Source organism: Pan paniscus, chromosome 1 (genome assembly GCF_029289425.2).
Source record: "Pan paniscus chromosome 1, NHGRI_mPanPan1-v2.0_pri, whole genome shotgun sequence".
In the NCBI taxonomy this organism is placed as follows: Eukaryota; Metazoa; Chordata; class Mammalia; order Primates; family Hominidae; genus Pan; species Pan paniscus.
In genome coordinates this window covers 193,206,292-193,225,431 of record NC_073249.2, presented here as the reverse complement: position 1 = coordinate 193,225,431, position 19,140 = coordinate 193,206,292, and the positions used below count along the sequence as shown (strand labels likewise).

At 47.8% G+C, this 19,140-nt stretch overlaps 1 protein-coding gene across 5 annotated transcripts in view; it reads right to left on the bottom strand.

Moving 5' to 3' along the window:
* CSMD2 (CUB and Sushi multiple domains 2) overlaps positions 1 to 19,140 on the bottom strand; it is a 643,453-nt gene that overhangs the window by 87,125 nt on the left and 537,188 nt on the right. For all 5 annotated transcript variants that reach the window (XM_034960731.3, XM_055095664.2, XM_034960735.3 and 2 more), the window contains exons 38-43: positions 16,104 to 16,222; positions 15,511 to 15,580; positions 13,124 to 13,240; positions 9,652 to 9,861; positions 3,894 to 4,082; positions 983 to 1,160 (exon numbers count right to left, since the gene is read on the bottom strand). In XM_034960731.3, coding sequence (XP_034816622.3) covers positions 983 to 1,160; positions 3,894 to 4,082; positions 9,652 to 9,861; positions 13,124 to 13,240; positions 15,511 to 15,580; positions 16,104 to 16,222 — 883 coding nt within the window. The remainder of the gene's footprint in view (positions 1 to 982; positions 1,161 to 3,893; positions 4,083 to 9,651; positions 9,862 to 13,123; positions 13,241 to 15,510; positions 15,581 to 16,103; positions 16,223 to 19,140) is intronic.

The following is a 19,140-nucleotide window of genomic DNA, read 5'->3' as shown; positions in this document are numbered from 1 at the left end:
CCATGCTCCATTGCCTTGTCTTCCAAGCAAAGAGTATACCCACAATGCCTTTTGGGACAAAAGATTTCTTCCCTGAAACCTTATCTAACCCCTCCTGTCTGTTCCCAGCCATTGCTTGGAAATCATGCTGGAAATTAACCCAGGGCAGTCTGGTTACAGTTATCCAAGCCCTGGGAATTTTGGAAGAGAATTCCCCTAACCCCGATGATTCCCAGAATGGCAGTAACCACCAAACAAAGGAATTTTAAAATTATGTGCTCTTCCAAAGATCCAGTGGTTTGGGAAGAAACTGTCCAGGAAACTGCACATATCAAATGCTAACTTGTATTCCCAATGTAAAATTAACTCTTGTTGTATATAACTACATAGCTCAAAGCTGAGCTGTCCAATTCAGCCACTGCCAGCCACACATGGCTATTTACGTTTAAATTATCAAGATTAAATAACATTTAAAAATCAGACCCTCAGTCATATCCAAGTACTCTGTAGCCAGTGGCTACCATATTGGGCAGCATAGACATAGAACAGTTCCATCACTGCAGAAAGTTCTGCTGGAAAGTGCTGGCTCAGCACCAGATGACCAACGGGACATCACAAAATTCCACCTCAAATCTCTTCCATTAGTCTGGGTGGCTTAGCCCAGGTACATGTAGAATGTTGGTTTGAACTCTGGAAATACCGAGGAAAGTCTGTGTACCCACACCTACTCCCATTAACACACCCACTGGTACTTTCCCTGGCCCTGGCAGGGTTGCAGGCTGGGAGCCACTGCCCTCCCATTCCTCTCCCTTTAAGGAGCCATAATGGCCAGTTGGAGCTGAGCCCCATTCCACTATGTTTATTTGAAACCCAGGAGGCTGACAGCCTTTAAAAACCATTCACCTCTTGGTTTTTCTAAACCAATAGGTAATTGACTGGTAACCCAGTGTAGAACCCCAGTAATGCTCCTTTCTAATGGCTGTTGACATGGCACCTGGCCTACCAGATGGTGATGAAATCTCCAGAGGGCTCTGTCTGCAGCAGGCTGAGGTTGAGGCGGACGCCATGGCCAATGGGCACGGTGATCAGCCAGACACAGTCCTGGGAGCTGGAGTACGGGCTAGGGAACCCCGGGGAGTACACAGTGCCGTTGGAAGAAGTGATGTTCCCGCCACAAGGGACTGCCAGGGAGGGAACACAAACGTAAGTGCAGGGCCTCGGCACCCACCTGAGAATTCAGATGCCTTCCTGAGGAAATCCCAGCTCCCAGAACTAATCATCCTGTCAGGGAGGTTGGGTGGGATGCGGAAGGGGAGGCCAAGCTGAGGATGGCTGCACCTGGTTCTACCCACCAGTCCCCACACAGAACACCCTGGCTGGCTCTCAATCGTCACTGCAGGCCCCTCTGTGGGTCTGCCTCAGCCTCCCTCTTTCTCTTTCTTATGAAGAGAACTGCCAAGAAGAAAGGATGCCCTGAAGCTGTCCCCTCTCCCTTCCCAGGAATGGGAGGGAGCAGACGTTAGGGTCAGAGCTGCAGTGCTTTTGCTGGGAAGAGCTAAGAAATTAGGAAAATCTTTCTTTCTTCCTCTTTGATCTGCTCTTTCTAGAGTGGTACTTGTGGTCTAGACTTCGAGTTGAGGGTTCCTGGGGTGAGGCTAAGGTTGGGTTCAAATCATAGCTGAACGATGTATTGAGCAGATACTCTTAGATAAGTAGTTTAGCCTCCCTGAGTCTCCATTTCCTCACCTGTAAAATGGGACTAAGAATACCTCCCCCATAGGATTGTGGTGGTGATGAGGTGAAACGATGCAGGCAAGATGTTCAGCCCAGGCCCTGGAAGAGGACGCATTTGCTATGTAGATAAGATCCTCTCTCCTTATCTTCCTGTTCCCCAAAAGCAATACTCAATTTTAGTCTCACTGATTTAGGCCTCAGGCAGGAGGATGAAAAGATTTTGACATCTTCATGGTATTCAGAATCAGTCACCATGGAGGAAAATAGATGGGGATGGTGGACAAAAATCCCCAAACACCATGGTCCAGAATAATGAGTATTGTAGCTGACATGGGGCATCAAGCAGACATCTGGTTGGGGCAGACCAGACTGAGGAGAGAGAATCCCAACAGATTCCAAGCAGAGGCCAGGGGTCCTGTGAATGCACGTACATCCTGAAAGTGGTGCACAGGTACACGCCATCCCTGCTGCATAAGCTGAATATCTCCTGGGTGCCAGGCATGGCCTGGGAGACAGAGGGAAGCAAGGTACTCTAGTTCTGTCCCAGGCACACACACCACTGGGACACAGCCAAATACACCAGCATCTGTAGCACAGGCTGGACCATGTCATCATCATGAATGCCACAGGGGTGTTTGGGGGAGCCCTGCATCTGGTTTTGTGAGAGTAAGAAAGGACTTCTTCTAGAATTCATATTTATACTCAGACCTAAGGGATGACTAGGGTTAAGTAGGCAAGGTAAGAGAGAGGAATGCTGTATGGGAAAGGAACAACATATGCTAAGACCCAGAGGCAAGAAAACATGGCACATTGGAAAACAAAGTATTTCAGCTTAGCTGGAACATAAAATCTGCAAGAGTGGAGAATATGGGAGGTCAGCAGGGACTAGGCCCTAACCTAAGGGTCATGTGTGCTATATTAAGGGGCTTAAAATTTGCCATTAGGGACATGGGAGAAAGCAAGAGAGTATGGTGTCAGAGAAGCCAAGGGAAGAAGGCTTCTGAGGAGGAAGAACAGCTTCTGGCTCAAGCTAGCAGACTGAGAAAGCGCTGCTCTTTTCTCTCCCCTGTGATGCCATAAAAAGACAAACAAGGTGTGAGAAGGGAAGAAAGCCCAGGATGAGGCTTGTTGCACAGCACGTGATGGGCCAACAATTGCGGAATGACCAACTGGTTACGCAGAGCAGAGCTCTGAAAATCTGAAAAACTAACTGAGGCTATAATAGTTTTAGAAATCATGGTTTTACATTCCAACACCAGAACGGCTCAGTTTCGCAAACAAGGTCCTCTTTCCATCGAGAGTTAAACTGAGAGTTTGAGTCTGAGAGTGAGCCATCTGTGAAGTCCTCCAGCTCTTGTGAAATAAAGATGAGAAGTCCCACTTTACTGAGGAAGAACCCGAAGCTTAGAGAGGCAAAGGGGTTTGAGTTGGAGCCTGGGGTGATCTGATCCTAGAGCTGGGGCACTCTTTCCTGGATTATTGCCCTTGCTAAGGCTTCCTTTTTCAAGACAAATTCCTGCCACTCCTCCAGGAAAATGATGGGATGCCAGAATGAAGAGGGAAGGCAAATGGAACTGAAGTGTGCAGATGAGGGTGGAGGCAGCACAAGCTCTTGGTCACCTTCCATCCCGTTCTGGGTAAGGAGAAAGACCCAAGAAAGTGCCACCTCCAGCTCCCTGATAGATCAACTCAGGTCTCTCCAGCCCTGTGTAGAAGGAGAGTGTAATGGAGCAGGGAGGGGGAAGATGAAGAGGGGAGCAAGAGAGTTCTTATAAAGAGGCATCATGCTCTTCTCCCTTTGGGCAGGTGCCTGGATTAACTCTACCTCTCTAGCTCTCAGCATACCACTGGGCTCCCACTCCCTCACATGGAGCCTTCCCTTCCAATGGGAGTCCTCCAGCCTGTCAGGGTGGATCTTCCCAAGGGCTGGGTGTGTCTTCCCCTTGGCTGTGGCCCACATCTCCTCCAGGTCCTCCCTAGTGCTGGCCCGGAGCCCTGTCACCAGGACCCTCTCCCTGGAGAGGCTGGGCCACACCATGTGAAAACAGGATGGACCACAGTTTGCCTGGACCTCCAGCCCTGGAGATCCCACGGAGCAGGTAGGTGGAACATGGGATTGCTCTGGACCAGTCTCCACAAGCACCCCAGGAAGAACTGCTGGGGATGAGGGAGCGACATACCTTCACACTTGGGCAGGGGGTGGTCCCAGTTCCGGTTGGTGCCATGTTGACACGTGAGGACAGGGTGGCCAGTCAATTGATACCCCGGGAGGCACTCGAAGGTCACTGATTGTCCCACGTTGTAGCCAGCTCCCCTCACAATGCCATTGGCAAAGGGCTCTGGGTCTGGGCACTCTTGAAGTTCATAGGCTGGAAAAGATCCGGAGAAAAGGTCACTTTATTCTCTCTGACCAGAAAATAGGAGCGGCAGAAAGCATAGTGGTGAAGCCTCAAGATTTGGACTCAGATGGACCTTTGTCATGTACAAGTCATTGGCTTTGGGTAAGTAATTTAACTTGTGTACGCCTCAGTTTTCCTGTGTATAGAATGATTATTTTGAGGACTAAGTAGGATAACACATACATAGCTCTTTCCACAGTACTGGCACATGGTAAAAGCTCAGTAAATAGTATCTATTATTACTAATTCCGTAGGAAAAGGAGGCTCAAGGAAGACATTGCTCAATTGAACCTCTATTCACGGAGTGCCACTGGGGGCCAGGTACCAGCCTAACTCCTTTCATGTTGCTTATCTCATTGAACCTTCACAACCAGGATCAAGATCCCAGACATAAGAAGCGGCGACGGGAGGAGTTGAGTTGGTTCTTTCCAACTCTGAGAGATCAAAACCTCTCAGGAAGGAAGGAATCTAGTGGGAGTAAGTCAAATCTGTGGCAAGGAGAGAAGCTTTTCAGAGGGAGTAGCTGGGCTAAGGGACGTGTGGCTGTCATAAAGCAAGTCCCTCCGAAGGGCAGGGAAGCTGTTTCCATGAGAGTGGGTGGCCTGACTCTACAGGAGATGCCTCCATGGAAGCAGCTGAGGCCAGTCCATTGGGGAGAGGCGGCTGAGGGATTCCTGAGCAAGGCCTTTGATGAATTGGGTCCACAGGACACAGAACAGCCTTCGTGGCAGTAATTGGGCCCACTCCACTCAGGAAATTGGCAGTGGGAGGAGACAGAACGTTCCTACAGTGGGAATCCTCAGTGGAAGTAGTTGGGACCGGATAGATGCTTCTTGGAAGTACATGTGTTTCTCATACGTAATAACAACATCAATAACGCGGATCTTGAAGATAACGTTTCCTGAGCACTCACGTGGCTGTGTTATGTTTCCATTCAGTACCTCACAGGGAAGTCTCAGGGGGAGGAACTGGGCAGGTTTCCCTGGGAAATCATCGAGGTAATTGGGTGTGGCAAAAACTAAGCAACCACATGGGTGGGGCGGCTGCTCAGCCCCAGGACAGGCCTGGCCCTGCAGCATGGGGGTTTGGGCCATTTGGCAATGAAAGTCTTAGCAGAAGCAGGGGGCCTTTTGCCCAGGGAGGCAACCCAATGGGATGGGTTGGGTCTTTACAGAAAGGCTCAGGGTAGCCACGTGGACTCAGAGATGGGGAGAGAAGGAAGGGAATGGCTGTGTGTGAGAAGCCAGGAGCAGCCTTGATGAGAGCAGCTGGGCCTCTCCTACAGGAATCATCTCCAGTGGAAGGATCTAGGCTCTTCAAAAAGACAGAAACTTCAGTGAGAGTACCTTGACACTGAGAGAAACCTCAGAGCCTATTCCCCTGCAAGAAGCTTCAAAGGGAGAGGTTGGCCATATAAGGCAGAAATAAACCCTAAGAGGAGGAAGCATGAACTTCCCCAAAGAAGGACTCCTCAGGAAAGCAAGTGGGTTTGTTCTAAAGGGACACACCTGGTGACAGTGGGAACACACTTCCAAACAAAGTGCCATAATCAGGTAGACACAATTTCAAGCAAAATGCCATTATTTTAAAACATTAATAATGATGATGCCTAGCATTTGGGGACAATTGTACATCTTAGCCATTTTGCTAAGTTCTTTATAAACAGAACCCTCCTGAGAAATTGTCATGGAACACATTAAGCATGTCGGACCGGGAGGCCTGGCTAGGAGTTGCTTATGCTGCTACTAAGAACTTGATGGGAATCTTTACTCAAAGAAGAGAAAAGAAGACCCTAGCATGGGAAGTGCAGAGTATCAGTTGGAGGAATTTTGAGAAAGAGTAAAGAGTTGGACTTCTAAGGAAAGTCGAGGGGCCATAGAGAGCTGGGTCTGTCTGACAGAAACAGCCTCATGGGGACAAATGGCTCATTCATTGAAGCTGGGTCTTTCCCCAGAGGAAAAACCTGGGGAGAGTGGTCAGAGCTTGCTTACAAGGTGCAGCTCCATATGGCGGAGGAAAGTGTAAACAGAGAGTGTGGGCTTATGGTCAGGGAGAATTATTTGGGCCTATCACAAATGATGAGGCCTCTGTGGGAATACTTAGGCCTCTGGCCCTAGAGGCAACCTAGCCCAAGAGGTTGGGATCGCCCCAAACGAGAAGCCTTAATAGGGGTGGAGCCCAAGTCTGAGGGGAACAGGTGCCCCGGCACCATGTGTGGCTCCACAGGAGTCCTTGGGACTGTGGCAGACAGGTGAACGCTGAGGGAGTGGCTGTGCCTGGGACTGAAGGGGAACATCCAGGCAAGTCCTGAAGGTCACATGCTTGTGGGAGGAGGGGGCCCATTATAGGGTGGAAGCCCCATTGGACGTCGCTGTGCCTCTCACATGTTGGGCCAACTCCTGGTGGAGGAGCTGGGTGTCTGAAGGCAACTCGCTGCCCCCTGGCCTCCCTACACAGGGAAAGTCATCAGAGGAGGACTGGGCCTGTGGAGGCTGCAAACCTCAGTGGGAGAGACAGGCCCATCCCAGGGAGGGACACTAGCCCCGAATGTTGGCTTGTCGTCCAGGAAACCTCAGAGGGACAGCGGGGCCCCTTGTGCAGGGTGGCCATAGTGGGAGCATTTCCAAAGATGGGGGCTGGGGAATCAGGGGCGAGTGAGCCCAAGGCCAGGGCTCTGTGGGGGTAGTTAGGCCTCTTCTGTCAGGGGAGTCAATGGAGAATCTGAGGCGGTCACACAGGCACAACCTTTACAAGGACAAGTGGGCTCATCACAAGGGGAACACAGTGAGTGGCTGGTCCCATCACAGGGATTCAGTGGCAGGACCGTGCCTGTTGTCTAGGGTGAAGGCACAGTGCACGGGGTGGGCCCAGGGCAGCTGTCCCTGGCACAATGGTGGCACTGCCATTCCTTATATTTATCCGAGAAGGAAGGTCTCAGGGAGAGAGCACTTGGGCCTGGGAGGGGTGCAAGGGGCTGAAATATGTCTCCCAAAATTCATATGCTGAAGACTTCACTCCTTGTGAATATGACCTTATGGGAAATAGACAGGATCTTTACCAAACTTATGGAAATTAAAATGAGGTCACTAGGGTGGGCTCTGATCCAATATGACTGGTGTCTTTATAGAAGGTGGGAATTTGGAGACAGAGGCACATGAAGAGCACCATGTGAAGATGAAGCCAGAGGTCTGGGTGATACTTCTAAGAGCTGAGAATGCCAAGATTGTCATGGACTACCAGAAGCCAGGGGAGGGGCCTGGACAGAGTCTCCCTCATGGGCCTCAGAAGGAACCAACTCTGCTGACACCTTGATCTTGAACATCCAGCCCCAGAGCCATTGGACAGTAAGTTTCCGTTGTTTAAGCCACCCAGTTTGTGGTACTTTCTTATGGCAGCCCTAACAAACTAAGACACAGGGAAAGCCTTGGGGGAAGGCGTTGCATCTGTCTCTGAGAGGACATATTTGGGACCAAGTCCCTCCTGTGACATCACAGCCATCCGACACGTCATGACCTGTTTGACAGGTACACACCTCCCAGATAATAGGCACAGACATCCTTGGGCAAGGCTGGCCTCTGTGATGAGCCTGCACACACCTTCCCTGGGTGTGGCAGCTGTGCTAACACCAGTGAAGTGGCTCTGTCTGGGTGCAAGGCCCAGCTTCTCCTGAGGCTCCCTCTAGATGACAAGCCCAGCCGCACTTACCAAAGCTTTCCCTGAGATGGACCCCGGAACCCTGAAGTCTCCTGCAGAACTGATTCAGTTGCACCCACCTCGTGGGATGCCCTTTAAGGCTTTCCCTAAATGAGAAGCCCAGTACCTCCTCAGTATTCTTCTCTGGCAAGGGAGGAGCTCCATCCCCACCATATTATTTCCAGAATAAAGAAGTCAACTCTCAGAAAGCTGCATATAGGATGGTACTATTTATATAGAAAACGTGGTCAAAAAATTTTATAAAATGTTACATATTTTTCACAGGTACATGTAGCATACATATATCCAGGCCTGGAAAGGTCACAACTAAACAATAGTAGCCGTTTCTGGAGAATAATCCTGGGTTTGGAGGCTATAGACAAAGAGAGCTTTGGCCTTACTTGTAAGGTTTTAATTTCTTTCTTGTATTTTTCTTTTTTTAAAACAAGATAAATATGTTTGTAAATTGTTTGTGTAATTAAAAATTAACTTTAAAAAACAAAATTGCAAAACTATAGTATGATCCAATTTTGGCTAAAAACATAGCTACAGCAATATATATACCGAGAAAAGGGGGGAATACATATTGAATTGTTGAAAGTGTGTATCTCTGCATAGGGTAGTGACAGGGTGGGATTATGGGAGGATTTTGAGTTTCTGTGATGGGTGTTAGGGCCTGAATATTTCTGTCCCATCAAATCCCTATGTTGAAACCTAATCCCTCATGTGAGGGTATTTGGAGGCAGGGCATTTGGTGGCCCACCCCCTAAATGGGATTAGTTCCCTTATAAAAGAGGCCTGAGAGAGCTCTTTTGCCCCTTCCACCATGTGAGGACGCAGTGAGAAGATACTGTCTATGAACTAGAAAGTGGGTCTTCACCAGACATGGAATCTGCTGGCACTGTGATCTTGGACTTCCCAGCCCTCAGAACTGTGAGAAATAAATTTCTGCTGTTTATAAGGCACTTGGCTTATGGTATTTTGTTACAGCAGCCTGAGCTAACACAATGTGCTCACAAAATTATCTACAGTGTTTAGATTTTTTTTTTTTACAAACATGAATTAGTATTGGAAAAAAATCTAAAAATATTTTTAAAAATTCAGTGGAAGAATCTGGGAAAGGGATTAGAACAAATGCTTCAGTCAGTCACAACAAGGGAAGCACCCAAGGGAGAGGTTGGGCTTACTCAGGACCATGTACAGCTGCACAGGTTGGGCACAATCTCCACATCCACAGGTGATGGATGGTCTACAACACAGGGGAACCTGAGTGTAGATGGGGCTCTTTCCAGGGAATGTCCCAGAAGGAGTGGGGCCTGTAATGGGATCCCACCTCAGGGAGGTAGAGCTGTGGTGAGTGTGGTTGGGCCTCACAGGAAAACCTGCTCCTTGTGCAAGGCTTAGAGGTGCCCTTGGGACTGTTACTAGAATCCTCCATCCTGTCATAGGAAGAGCTTTGCTGAGAGTAATTGGGCTTGATGTGCAGGGAAGGACCCTGGGGAAGTAATTCAGTTTATCGAGCCCGAGGGGAAGTGACTGGCTGGACAGTTTGGGACACCTGAGAAGGCACAGATGGGCCACTTGCCCAGGGACAGCTGTACAGAGTGGGAGCCTCAGAGGGTGCTGTGGGCCTGCCACTCTTGAAAAGGCTGTGGGAGAACTTAAGCTGACAAATGGGGTCTGGAGAGATCTGCCACCAAAAGGAAGCTTCCCTGACTGGGCCTGCCACCGCAACCCACCCCTTATGGTGTTCTGTTTTCCCCCACATGGAAGGCTGGGAAGGTGGTTGGCTGGGGCAAGAGATGGAGATAGACAGAGAAGCAAAGGCGGTGCTCCTTGTCCTTACCCTGATACTCCAGCTTGAATCCTGGCCGATTCTGGGAGTGGTCGCTGTGGAAATACACGGTGGTCTCGTGGGACGTGGAGAGGAGGGAGCTTGGAAGCTCGCTTCCACTGAATCTTCCCATCATGCGGCTGGTCTCATAGGGGCCATTCCGGATTTCTATGTAGTCATGGTTGGGCTCGGTGGAGAAGTTCAGGAACTGGATGTGAGCTCCTGGGAGCAAGACAGAGGCAGACAGTGCCCAAAGCAACACAGTCCTGCCTCAAGTGTGCTGCCTCATGAAAGCAGCTCCTGCCAGAGCCATGAGTCCCTGCTACTGATTTCCCACCCAGCCAAGGCTCCTAGAACAGGCTTTGGGAATTGCCGTCCAGCCAAGTCTCTTGTCTTTGACAGGGCTGAACTTAAAAGTGTATTATTCATTCAAAAATAAAGGCATCAGTCATTTCAGAGCTCCACTGGAGTTCATTTTATTTTGTTGAAAACAAAGTTCAGGGTCAACACTTGTTTAAATTTATGATTCATATGTCCAATATCAGCATAAAGATAGTTTTGCTAGAATAAACTTTTCATTTAAAAATAACACCCCCAATACTTAATCAAAAGACAAGACCTTCAATACTGCTGTTTTCTAGAACCCTTATGATAATTCAGAAACGTAGTGCTTAGAAGTATACATTGTCCCCTCTGTTCCATAAAGAAGCCAAATAAAGTTTATACTTTGGGATCTTAGTGAGTTAATCAAGACATTCTAGCAACCTGACAGGTTAAATAAATCTAATTAAGTTCTTAATGTACATAGTAATATACTCTTTCAAGAATGAAGGTGGGAACATTTATGTTTGTTTACTGATAAGATTTTTCAAAATTAGATCACTATGGAAAATGTTATTGAAGAAATATATTTACTGAGCATAGGAAAAAGCCCATATTGCATTGATAATTGTAAAAATCAGATGACAAATAGTATGCTGTATACAATTCTAATTTTTGTATTATAAAACATGGAAGAATATTAATTCACCTACTAGGAATATTTGCTGGGCATTTGCTGTACATCAGGGCTGTGCTAGGCATTGTACAGGATGAGCAAGATCAAGAAGGTCCTTGTCTTCATGAGACTTACATGGTAACGGTGGGAGACTAAGCCATTAGTGATTATCGCTGCACGATGAGATTATAGATGGATTTTCATTTTTAAAATTGGCTTATCTGTGCTATCAAATAAGCTCAGAATAAGCACAAGTATAATTCTTTTTGCATCTGATCATTTAAAGAATAAAATAAAGACTTGACACTTAATGTTGAAGATCTTTCATCTCCTGCCCTGTTCCATTCCCTTCCTGCCCTCCACAGAAGCAATCACATGAATTTGGAAGCTATCCTTCCAGTTCATGGTTTTGGATTCTTAAATATGTATCTGGGTTTATGTGTTTTCAAGATTTACATAAATGATATTATACTGTACATACAGCTTTTTACATAATATTGTGTTTTTCAAGGTCTATCCATGTTAATATACAAAAATATAGTTCATTCATTTTAACTGCATGTTAATTCCATTTTATGAATTATCCAACCATACAGTTCACTCCCCAACTCATGAACATGCAGATTGTTTCCAAGTTGCAGATAATTTTGTGATGGTTTTTTTTTTTTTTTTTTTTTTTTGAGACAGAGTCTTGTTCTGTCGCCCGGGCTGGAGTGCAATGGCACGATCTTGGCTCACTGCAAGCTCCGCCTCCCGGGTTCACACCATTCTCCTGCCTCAGCCTCCCCAGTAGCTGGGACTACAGGCACCCGCCACCACGCCCAGCTAATTTTTTGTATTTTTAGTAGAGATGGGGTTTCACCGTGTTAGCCTGTGATGACATCTTTGTATACATTATCTGAGGAGCCTGTGCTTTCCATTCCACCGCCCAGGCATCGTCCCCTCATATAGGAGCACTGCGGGCTGCATGCCCACAGAAGGGGCTCTTTAAGGATGGCGGAATTTCTGACTTAAACTCCACGGAAAGAACTGGACTGTGACCGCCATCTAGTGGAGCAGCATGTAGCTGCAGCAGCTCTTTACACGCTGAGACCAGGTACCAAGTTAGGGACCTCGGCAGAATCCAACATTAACTTGAACGCAAGGGATCCCGGGCCTTTGCAACTGGACCCAGCAGTAGCTTCTTCCCTGAAACCTGAATTAGCACCCAGAATTTAGAGATGAAAATGGTGGCTGAACATAAGGACTTACAGGGAAAGCCACCTCATTCAAACTTCTGTTTGCCTTTGGATGTTGCCCTCCCCACCTTCTATCATCTTGGTTCTGCCTCAAGACTGGATGCAGAGGTACAGGGTCTCCCAGATCCTCTTAATGTCTCAAAGTCTGGAGTCTCCTAAGACTGCCGAGGGCGTCATCGCTTTGCTCCCAGTTTCCTTCAGAAGATGGTACTGAACACCCAGTTTCCTTCAGGAGATGGTACTGAACAGAAAATAACATCTTTCAGAGGGCCACCAAGCTCTCTCCTCCCCTCCAACCGGATTTAGAGAAGGCCAGTTAGACTGCTTTCTCCCAAAAGCCCCTTCCCTAATCTCTAATCACACTCCAGGCTGAATAATGAAGGATAAAATGGGAGATCTTCATTTCTGAGGCTCACAGACTGGCATTCAGGGCTGTGCAGGCATAATCCCCTTGGGACATTTCATTCCTAGAAGCAGTGCAATGGCTTGGGCAAGATGACCCATGCGTATGGCCCATCAGTTCCATGTCAGCACAAAGCCCTCATCCCTTCAACAGAGACATTTGGGTTAAATGATATTCCCAGTGCATAATACGTGGATCACCAGCAATTTACATTTTGTACCCACACTGATGTCCTCCACACCCTGACAACCTCCCATGCCTGGCATACTCCAGCTCCAAAAACAAAACAAAACAAAAATAACCCCCCCAAAACCAAAAAAACAACCTTTCCAGTCTCTAGGCCAGCTAGAATGTGCATACGAAGAAGAATGCAAACTCGATTTCTCATTGATTTGGCTCAATTTAATTAGGATGATAAATTAGACACTGGGGTTAAAAGTACAACTTGAGGTCCAGTCTCTGTACGACAGATTTCCGCCCCGCCCCCGCCTTCTTTTATAAGTCCCTGAGTAATTTATTTTTATTTTTTATTTTTAATATCAAGTGATACAGTGTTAGTTAGGTATAATCCGAGTAATTTCTCATTCCACGTTCCTGGATTTTAGTTTATGGCTCAAATAATAATAATGGCAACCCCTAAGATTTTTCTCCCCCCTATATGTTAATCTCTGCCATTCTTAATTGGTCTTCACAATTGTACAAGAGGTCAACAGATGAGGAAACAGAGAGGCAGAGTACTAAACAGACTTGGCCCAAGTTTGTGCTAAGAGATTTTGGCGGACAGTGGTTTTAAGCTCAAGGGTCTGGGCATGAAGCCTGTCTCCTCTGGGGGCTGCAGAGACTTACCAAAGCCCACGGGCAGTGCTATTTTCCAGGAGCAGTCCATGTTACTGGGGTAGTTGCCTGGGAAGCCGGGGCTCAGGATCACCCCCTCCATCTCCTCCACTGTTCCCCCACACTGTGCTGTGACAATGAGATGAGACAGAGGGTCAGGACAACATCAAGGGGTGTACAGGGCCCTGACAATGTTTGGAAGCTCCCTTCAAGCAGCAGTTTTTAAGCTTTCATGAGTCATATAGCCCCTTGAGAATCCAAAGGAATTTTCTTAAAAGACTATGCCCACGGGCAACATTCAATATGTACATTCAGGAAGGGAGGTGCATTCTAGGACAGCCTAAAAGTCCACAAACCCAAGTTATGGACTCTTGACCTTGAACATGCCCTTCACAGGTCAGTTCCCTGGTGAGGATGTCCAGGAAAAGTGAGGAAGTTCTGTGCCAAAAGAAGTCCAACCATTTCTTACCGTATCCCCCAAATCTCCCTCTCCTCACTGCCCAATCTACTCTTTCAAGACTGCAGAAAAAGGATGAAGGAAGGGGACTGGCATGCATCAAGTCCCCACTCTGTGCCCGGCACCATGCCAGGCTCTTCTCAAATATATATTTCAGGGGGCAGGGTGGGCGGCAGGGGAGGCTCACCACGAGCCCACCCTCAGAAAAGTGACTGTGATCAGCATCCCACAGGAGCCAACCACCAGGCTGTCTGAGTGACCCAGGGGCGTAGGGACATCTGATATGCCAATCAAAGTGAATTCAGAGTCATCTGAGGATGCAGGGCTGGGGCACCCCTGCAGTCTGGTCAGTTGACATCAGTTCTTTTCTTTTGCATCTTATTAGGAAAAGGTTGTGTAAACAGAAAGGGGCTAGCCAGTCTTAGAGACCCAGGGAAAGGATCATAGAACAGGGATTGGCAGGTCCAGGCAAGTGCTTTCTGGGGAGAGGACAGCTTGGCAAACAGACCCGAAAACAGTGCAGAGTAGGCTCCAGCCTCGACTGCCTGTGTCACAATCCCACCTTCACTTCCGATGGGACCGTGGGCAAGTTCAAAACCCTCCACAATTCGGTTTCCCACAACAGTAAAATGGAACTAGTGACAGCACCCTTCTAACGGGGTTGTTGTGAGGTCATATCAGAAAGGACTGCATTTACTTGGGACAAGGCTGGCACATGTTGTAAACCCCTAATGAACAGCAGCTGCCGTTAAATGAATGGTTTCCATAGCAAGGTCTTTGTAGTCTCTAATGGGGGAAAGTGCCTTGGGCTGACCGTTCACATTTCTGACCTGCTCCACAGATGCCTATGCCCTACACCGTGGTGAAATGCCACCGTGCTTGAGTGTCACTCCCTTACCTCCCTGCCCCAAGGTCAGCCTTGAGGGGCACCTCACAATCGACTGGGCACCAGAGAACCTTAGGTTTCCGTTCCTGACTCTGCCACTTCCTTTTTAATCCTAAAAGACTGAGATTTCCTGTTTGCAAATTGAGGGTAATGGTACCTCCCCTGCAGGGCTGATCTGAGGAAATATGAAGCTCCATGCCTAGCATATAGTAGATATTAAATAAATGTGCCTTTCTTCTTTGCCTAACTGGACCAGAAGCTTCTGAAGGGGAGATGCTGTCTTTTCTTGTGTCTGCTGATCTGCTCATCACTGCCGTAGCACAGGGTAAGGGACGAAGCCAAGTCCTTGTTTCACACGTAGCCCTCAGCATTTCTTTTCCTTTTTTCTTTTCTTTTGTTTTTTTTTGAGACGGAGTTGTGCTCTATCACCCAGGCTGGAGTACAGTGGTGCAGTCTCAGCTCACTGCAACCTCCGCCTCCTGGGTTCAAGTGATTCTCCTGGCTCAGCCTCCTGAGTAGCTGAGATTACAAGTATGTGCCACCACATCTGCCTAATTTTTGTATTTTTAGTAGAGATGGGGTTTCACCATGTTGGCCAGGCTGGTCTCGAACTCCTGACTTCAAGTGATCCGCCCGACTTGGCCTCCCAAAGTGCTGGGATTACAGGCATGAGCCACTGCACCCAGCCACCCTCATCATTTCTTTATTAGATTTGTCTGTCTGTCCCACAAGAAGTCACGGGGGAAGCCCAAAGTGCCTAGAAATTCCATCTGGGATCTGGTTGATTAACTAGAGCCAGAACGGTCATCATCATGTTTTCAAATGGGCAAACCTCCTGTAACTTTTCATTTGGTGGGGCAGAGTTTCCAAAAGTGATGACTGCGTTAAATGGGAGTTAGAGATTATAAAAACATCAGTTTAAAACGACTGACTTGGAACAAATCCAGAATATCAAACTTTCTTCTGATTTGAACTTGAACTCAATGATACACTACTGAGCTAAGATCCCTGAGAGAAATTGGGTTGGAATAAATTGTAAAGTCTGGGCTGTCTTACCAATACAGAGTGGAGGAGGGTAGTTCCATCGCCGCACTGTTCCGGGCATGCAGGAGATGTGGGCGTGGCCCTGGAGGAATCAGGAACAGGGATGGGCTAGCTGTCCCCGTGGGCACAATTGTATGTACAACCAGGGGCTGTACAGGGGTCTGGTTCAGGGGCCTCATGTTAAGGAACAAGATACACAAAGACACACAGATCCACTGTGGGATGGGAGTGAGGTAGAGGGAGAGAGAATTTGGGGAAGGACAATTATTAACAACGATTACTAAAGAATTCTCATTATTAGAGGTTTCCTTGTGAGAGTCCTTTAATTACTAAATTCCCTGATGGCCTTCAAAGGGAAATTAAATTTCCCTAAAGCCGAATCAAACCCAACTTTGCAGGAACACATTGGAGGTTGGCTTGTGCCAAATTGTTAAAGTCAGCAGAGTTTATCTTTTGCATGAACAGCTCCAGGAGAGGATAATGGTACCCGGGGGACCTGGGGGCTGTTCCCTGTTCTTTGGTGACTGTAGCTCTGCTGGTGTAAGGCTGGCCAACCACATCTCAGGGGACACCTGTTTCCTGCTCTAGGGTGTCAGGGGAGGTACCTGGAGGGCATATCCCGGCTCACACTGGAAAGACACCACATCATTCACCAAGTAGCGCTCGCCAGTCTTCACCCCGTTACTGGGCACAGCAGGTTCCGGACAACTGCTCAGGCCCACCGCTAGACAAGACAGAGACAGAAGGAAAGGAGAATGGACTAGCCCAGCAGGTCAACGTGGCGGTAGGCTGGGGTGAGATGCTGGCGGCAAGGAGAAGGGGTGCTTCTAATTTGTGCTTTCTCTCATCCTGTAGGCTAGTTCTTCCCAACTCTCTTCACCTTGCAGCACACAGAGAAAAAGAGAATATTTACATGGCACGGAGGCTCAACAGACCAAAGCTCCTTGGAGAAGGTGGGTGTGATCCCAGGGGATGCTGGCTGTCCTGTCCACTCACTGAGCTCTTAGCTAGGGGGCTTAGCTAGGGAGACTTCTCTGCATGCTCTCCTCTCACATCCCTCCTGCTTCTTACTCTTAACTCCCCTCTGTCTTCCTTATCCTAAGAAGACAGATCCTGTGGGCTAAGACAGAGAGACAGAGACAGAGAGACAGAGAGAGAGAGAGAGGGAAAAGAAAGTCAAGAAGGAAGGAGAGCAGGGAGGGACACATCAGCGATGCTCAGGGGCTCAGTTAGAGTCCGACTTTCCAAGACTCTGAGAAAAGTGTGCTAGCAGATAAGACTCTCCACTGCCTTATTTCTCCTGTTGTGTTTTCAAGGTCAGGCCAGCCCCCTTCTGGGAGCAGCACTGGTGGCCTCTCACACTTCACCTCCCGTGTTCAGCTCTGGCCTCACTGAGCACTGGCCCCACTAAAACCCTCCTTCATCCCCTACCCCAAGCCACTGCTAGTCCAGTCCACCCTGCACTCACAGGCAACTCGTGTTGCTTAAAATCTCTCCTTGAATTGTGGGACCTCCTTGCTCAGTGATTTGAAGCAGGTCCTCATGGCCTATAATATGGAATCCAACTTTCTCATCCTGATGTTCTAAGGACTCTCATGATCTTGGCCTAGTCCTCTTTCAAGATCACCTCCACAGGATCTCAAATGCTCCTCCTTCAGTCTCCTTTCTTGACTTTTCAAATTCAACCTGCACTCATTTATTCCTCATTACATGCCTGGCATTGCACACAATGTTTTGCTAGAGCACCCAGCTTAATCTTCCTCCTCCTCCTTTCTGCCTGTCCATACCATCTTCCCAAGAGAAGTGCTCACTAAGCACTTCCATGAGCAAGGCTGGGGCCCATTGGTGAGGGTATCCCCTCATACCCTTCAAGCAGGTCTTCACATCCCATTTCACAGATGAGGACACAGGCCATAGGAGGCACTGAAACATTTCCTTAGTAAGCCACAGACCCAGGATTCAGACCAAGCCCAGTCTGACCCCAGGTCGGCCAAGCAGAAGCCAAGCCCTGAGGCCACATGAGCCCATGTCTGACCCTGTCCCCTGCTCTCCCTGCCTCCCCTCCTAAAACGGTCCTCATCCTGCTTTGAATCCCTCCCTGGCTGCCTCCCACACAGCAAATGGGAGTGTAGCATTTCCAGACAGGGGGCTTCCTGCCTCTCCTGTGCTCTGCAGGAGTCCATGTACAGGTGCAGGCACTTCAGATGCACTAAAAAGTTTCTGTGTCTTGCTGGACTGGACTTGGAGGGCACTTGTCCAGGGGCAAGGGCCAGAAGACTCATGAGGAGGCGGAGAGGTAGCTGTAAACTCAAAAGTGGTCTTCCTAACCAAGGGGGCAGAAATGGAAGGATGGCAGACTGTATCTGGGTGGCATGGCCCAGAGAATGTGGGAGATGGCAGCCTTGGCCCTTCTGGAGGCTCCCTTGGGGGATACAGGCTCCTTTGGGGGATACAGGCTCCCTGAGGAGCCCACGTGTATCCAGTGCCCACAGGCAGCTAGGGGCTCATGGAAAAGAAACAGGAAAGGACCAATCAGCCTAGACCATCAGCCACCAACCCATCTTCCCAGGCAGCAGCTAATGAGTCCTCATGCCACATTCAGAGATGAGACTCTGATAACTACATGTGCTTTTTTTCCTTCGGAGGGAAACTCACATATAACAAAATGCAAAAACTGTGCATGAACATGGTAATACTCAAGTAAACATCATAATCTTGAGTGTACATGTGCTGAGTTTTGACAAATGCCTGTACCTTTGTAACCCAAACACCTGTCAAAACCACAGAACGTTGCTATCACTCTGGAAATTCCTCACACTTTTCCCAGGCAATTCCTGTCCCACATGTGCTTTTAAGATATGAGTGTGATATTTGGAAATGAAAACTCTTTGAGCCTTGTCCAAAACTCTCAGCAGCTGAGACAAAAGACCCCAAGGACAAGCATTAAAAAAAACCCATCAAACTGAGTTTCAAGTGTTTCACTTGTCATCTTGTCTATTTCTCCCCATTCCTCTCCACACTCCAAGTAGAACAAAACTCACTATTTAGTGCAGTGGTTGCAACTAACTAGACCTACTTATTGGAAAGACCTACTTACTGTCCAGTGATGGAGAGAAGAGCAGAATGAGAACAAAAAAGCGTGGTAGGAAGAAAAATGGAATGGGAGAAAGATGAGGCTGAAGAGAAAAATGGAGGGGGATATAGAAAAGTCCATTCTAACTTATCTTATGCTACACAGATTGATTTTATTTAAGCCATGCTTACAACAAAGGAAAAAGTATTTTTTATCATATGTAATTTATTACTTTTGAAAGCATATTGCTCCATTTCCATTTAAATTAAATAAACATTAATTATGAATCATAGCGATGGATGTGACTTTTCAGTACCCTTCAAAACCATTTGCCTGTACAATAGCAGTTAATTCTCTATTGTCTGTGAGCTCTTTGTAGATTATCCTACAAAATAAAATATAACTACAGGGCCCTGGCTCCTAGGAATTCCAGTCTCCAAATACCAGTGGGAAGCTCTGTTTCTCCGTAGCTCTTCCCATCATGAGGGGACAACACATGAAATGTCAGCTACTGGGAAAACTGCCAGTCCCCTTGGACAAAGAAAATTGAGAAGAGGTGGATTTTTTTC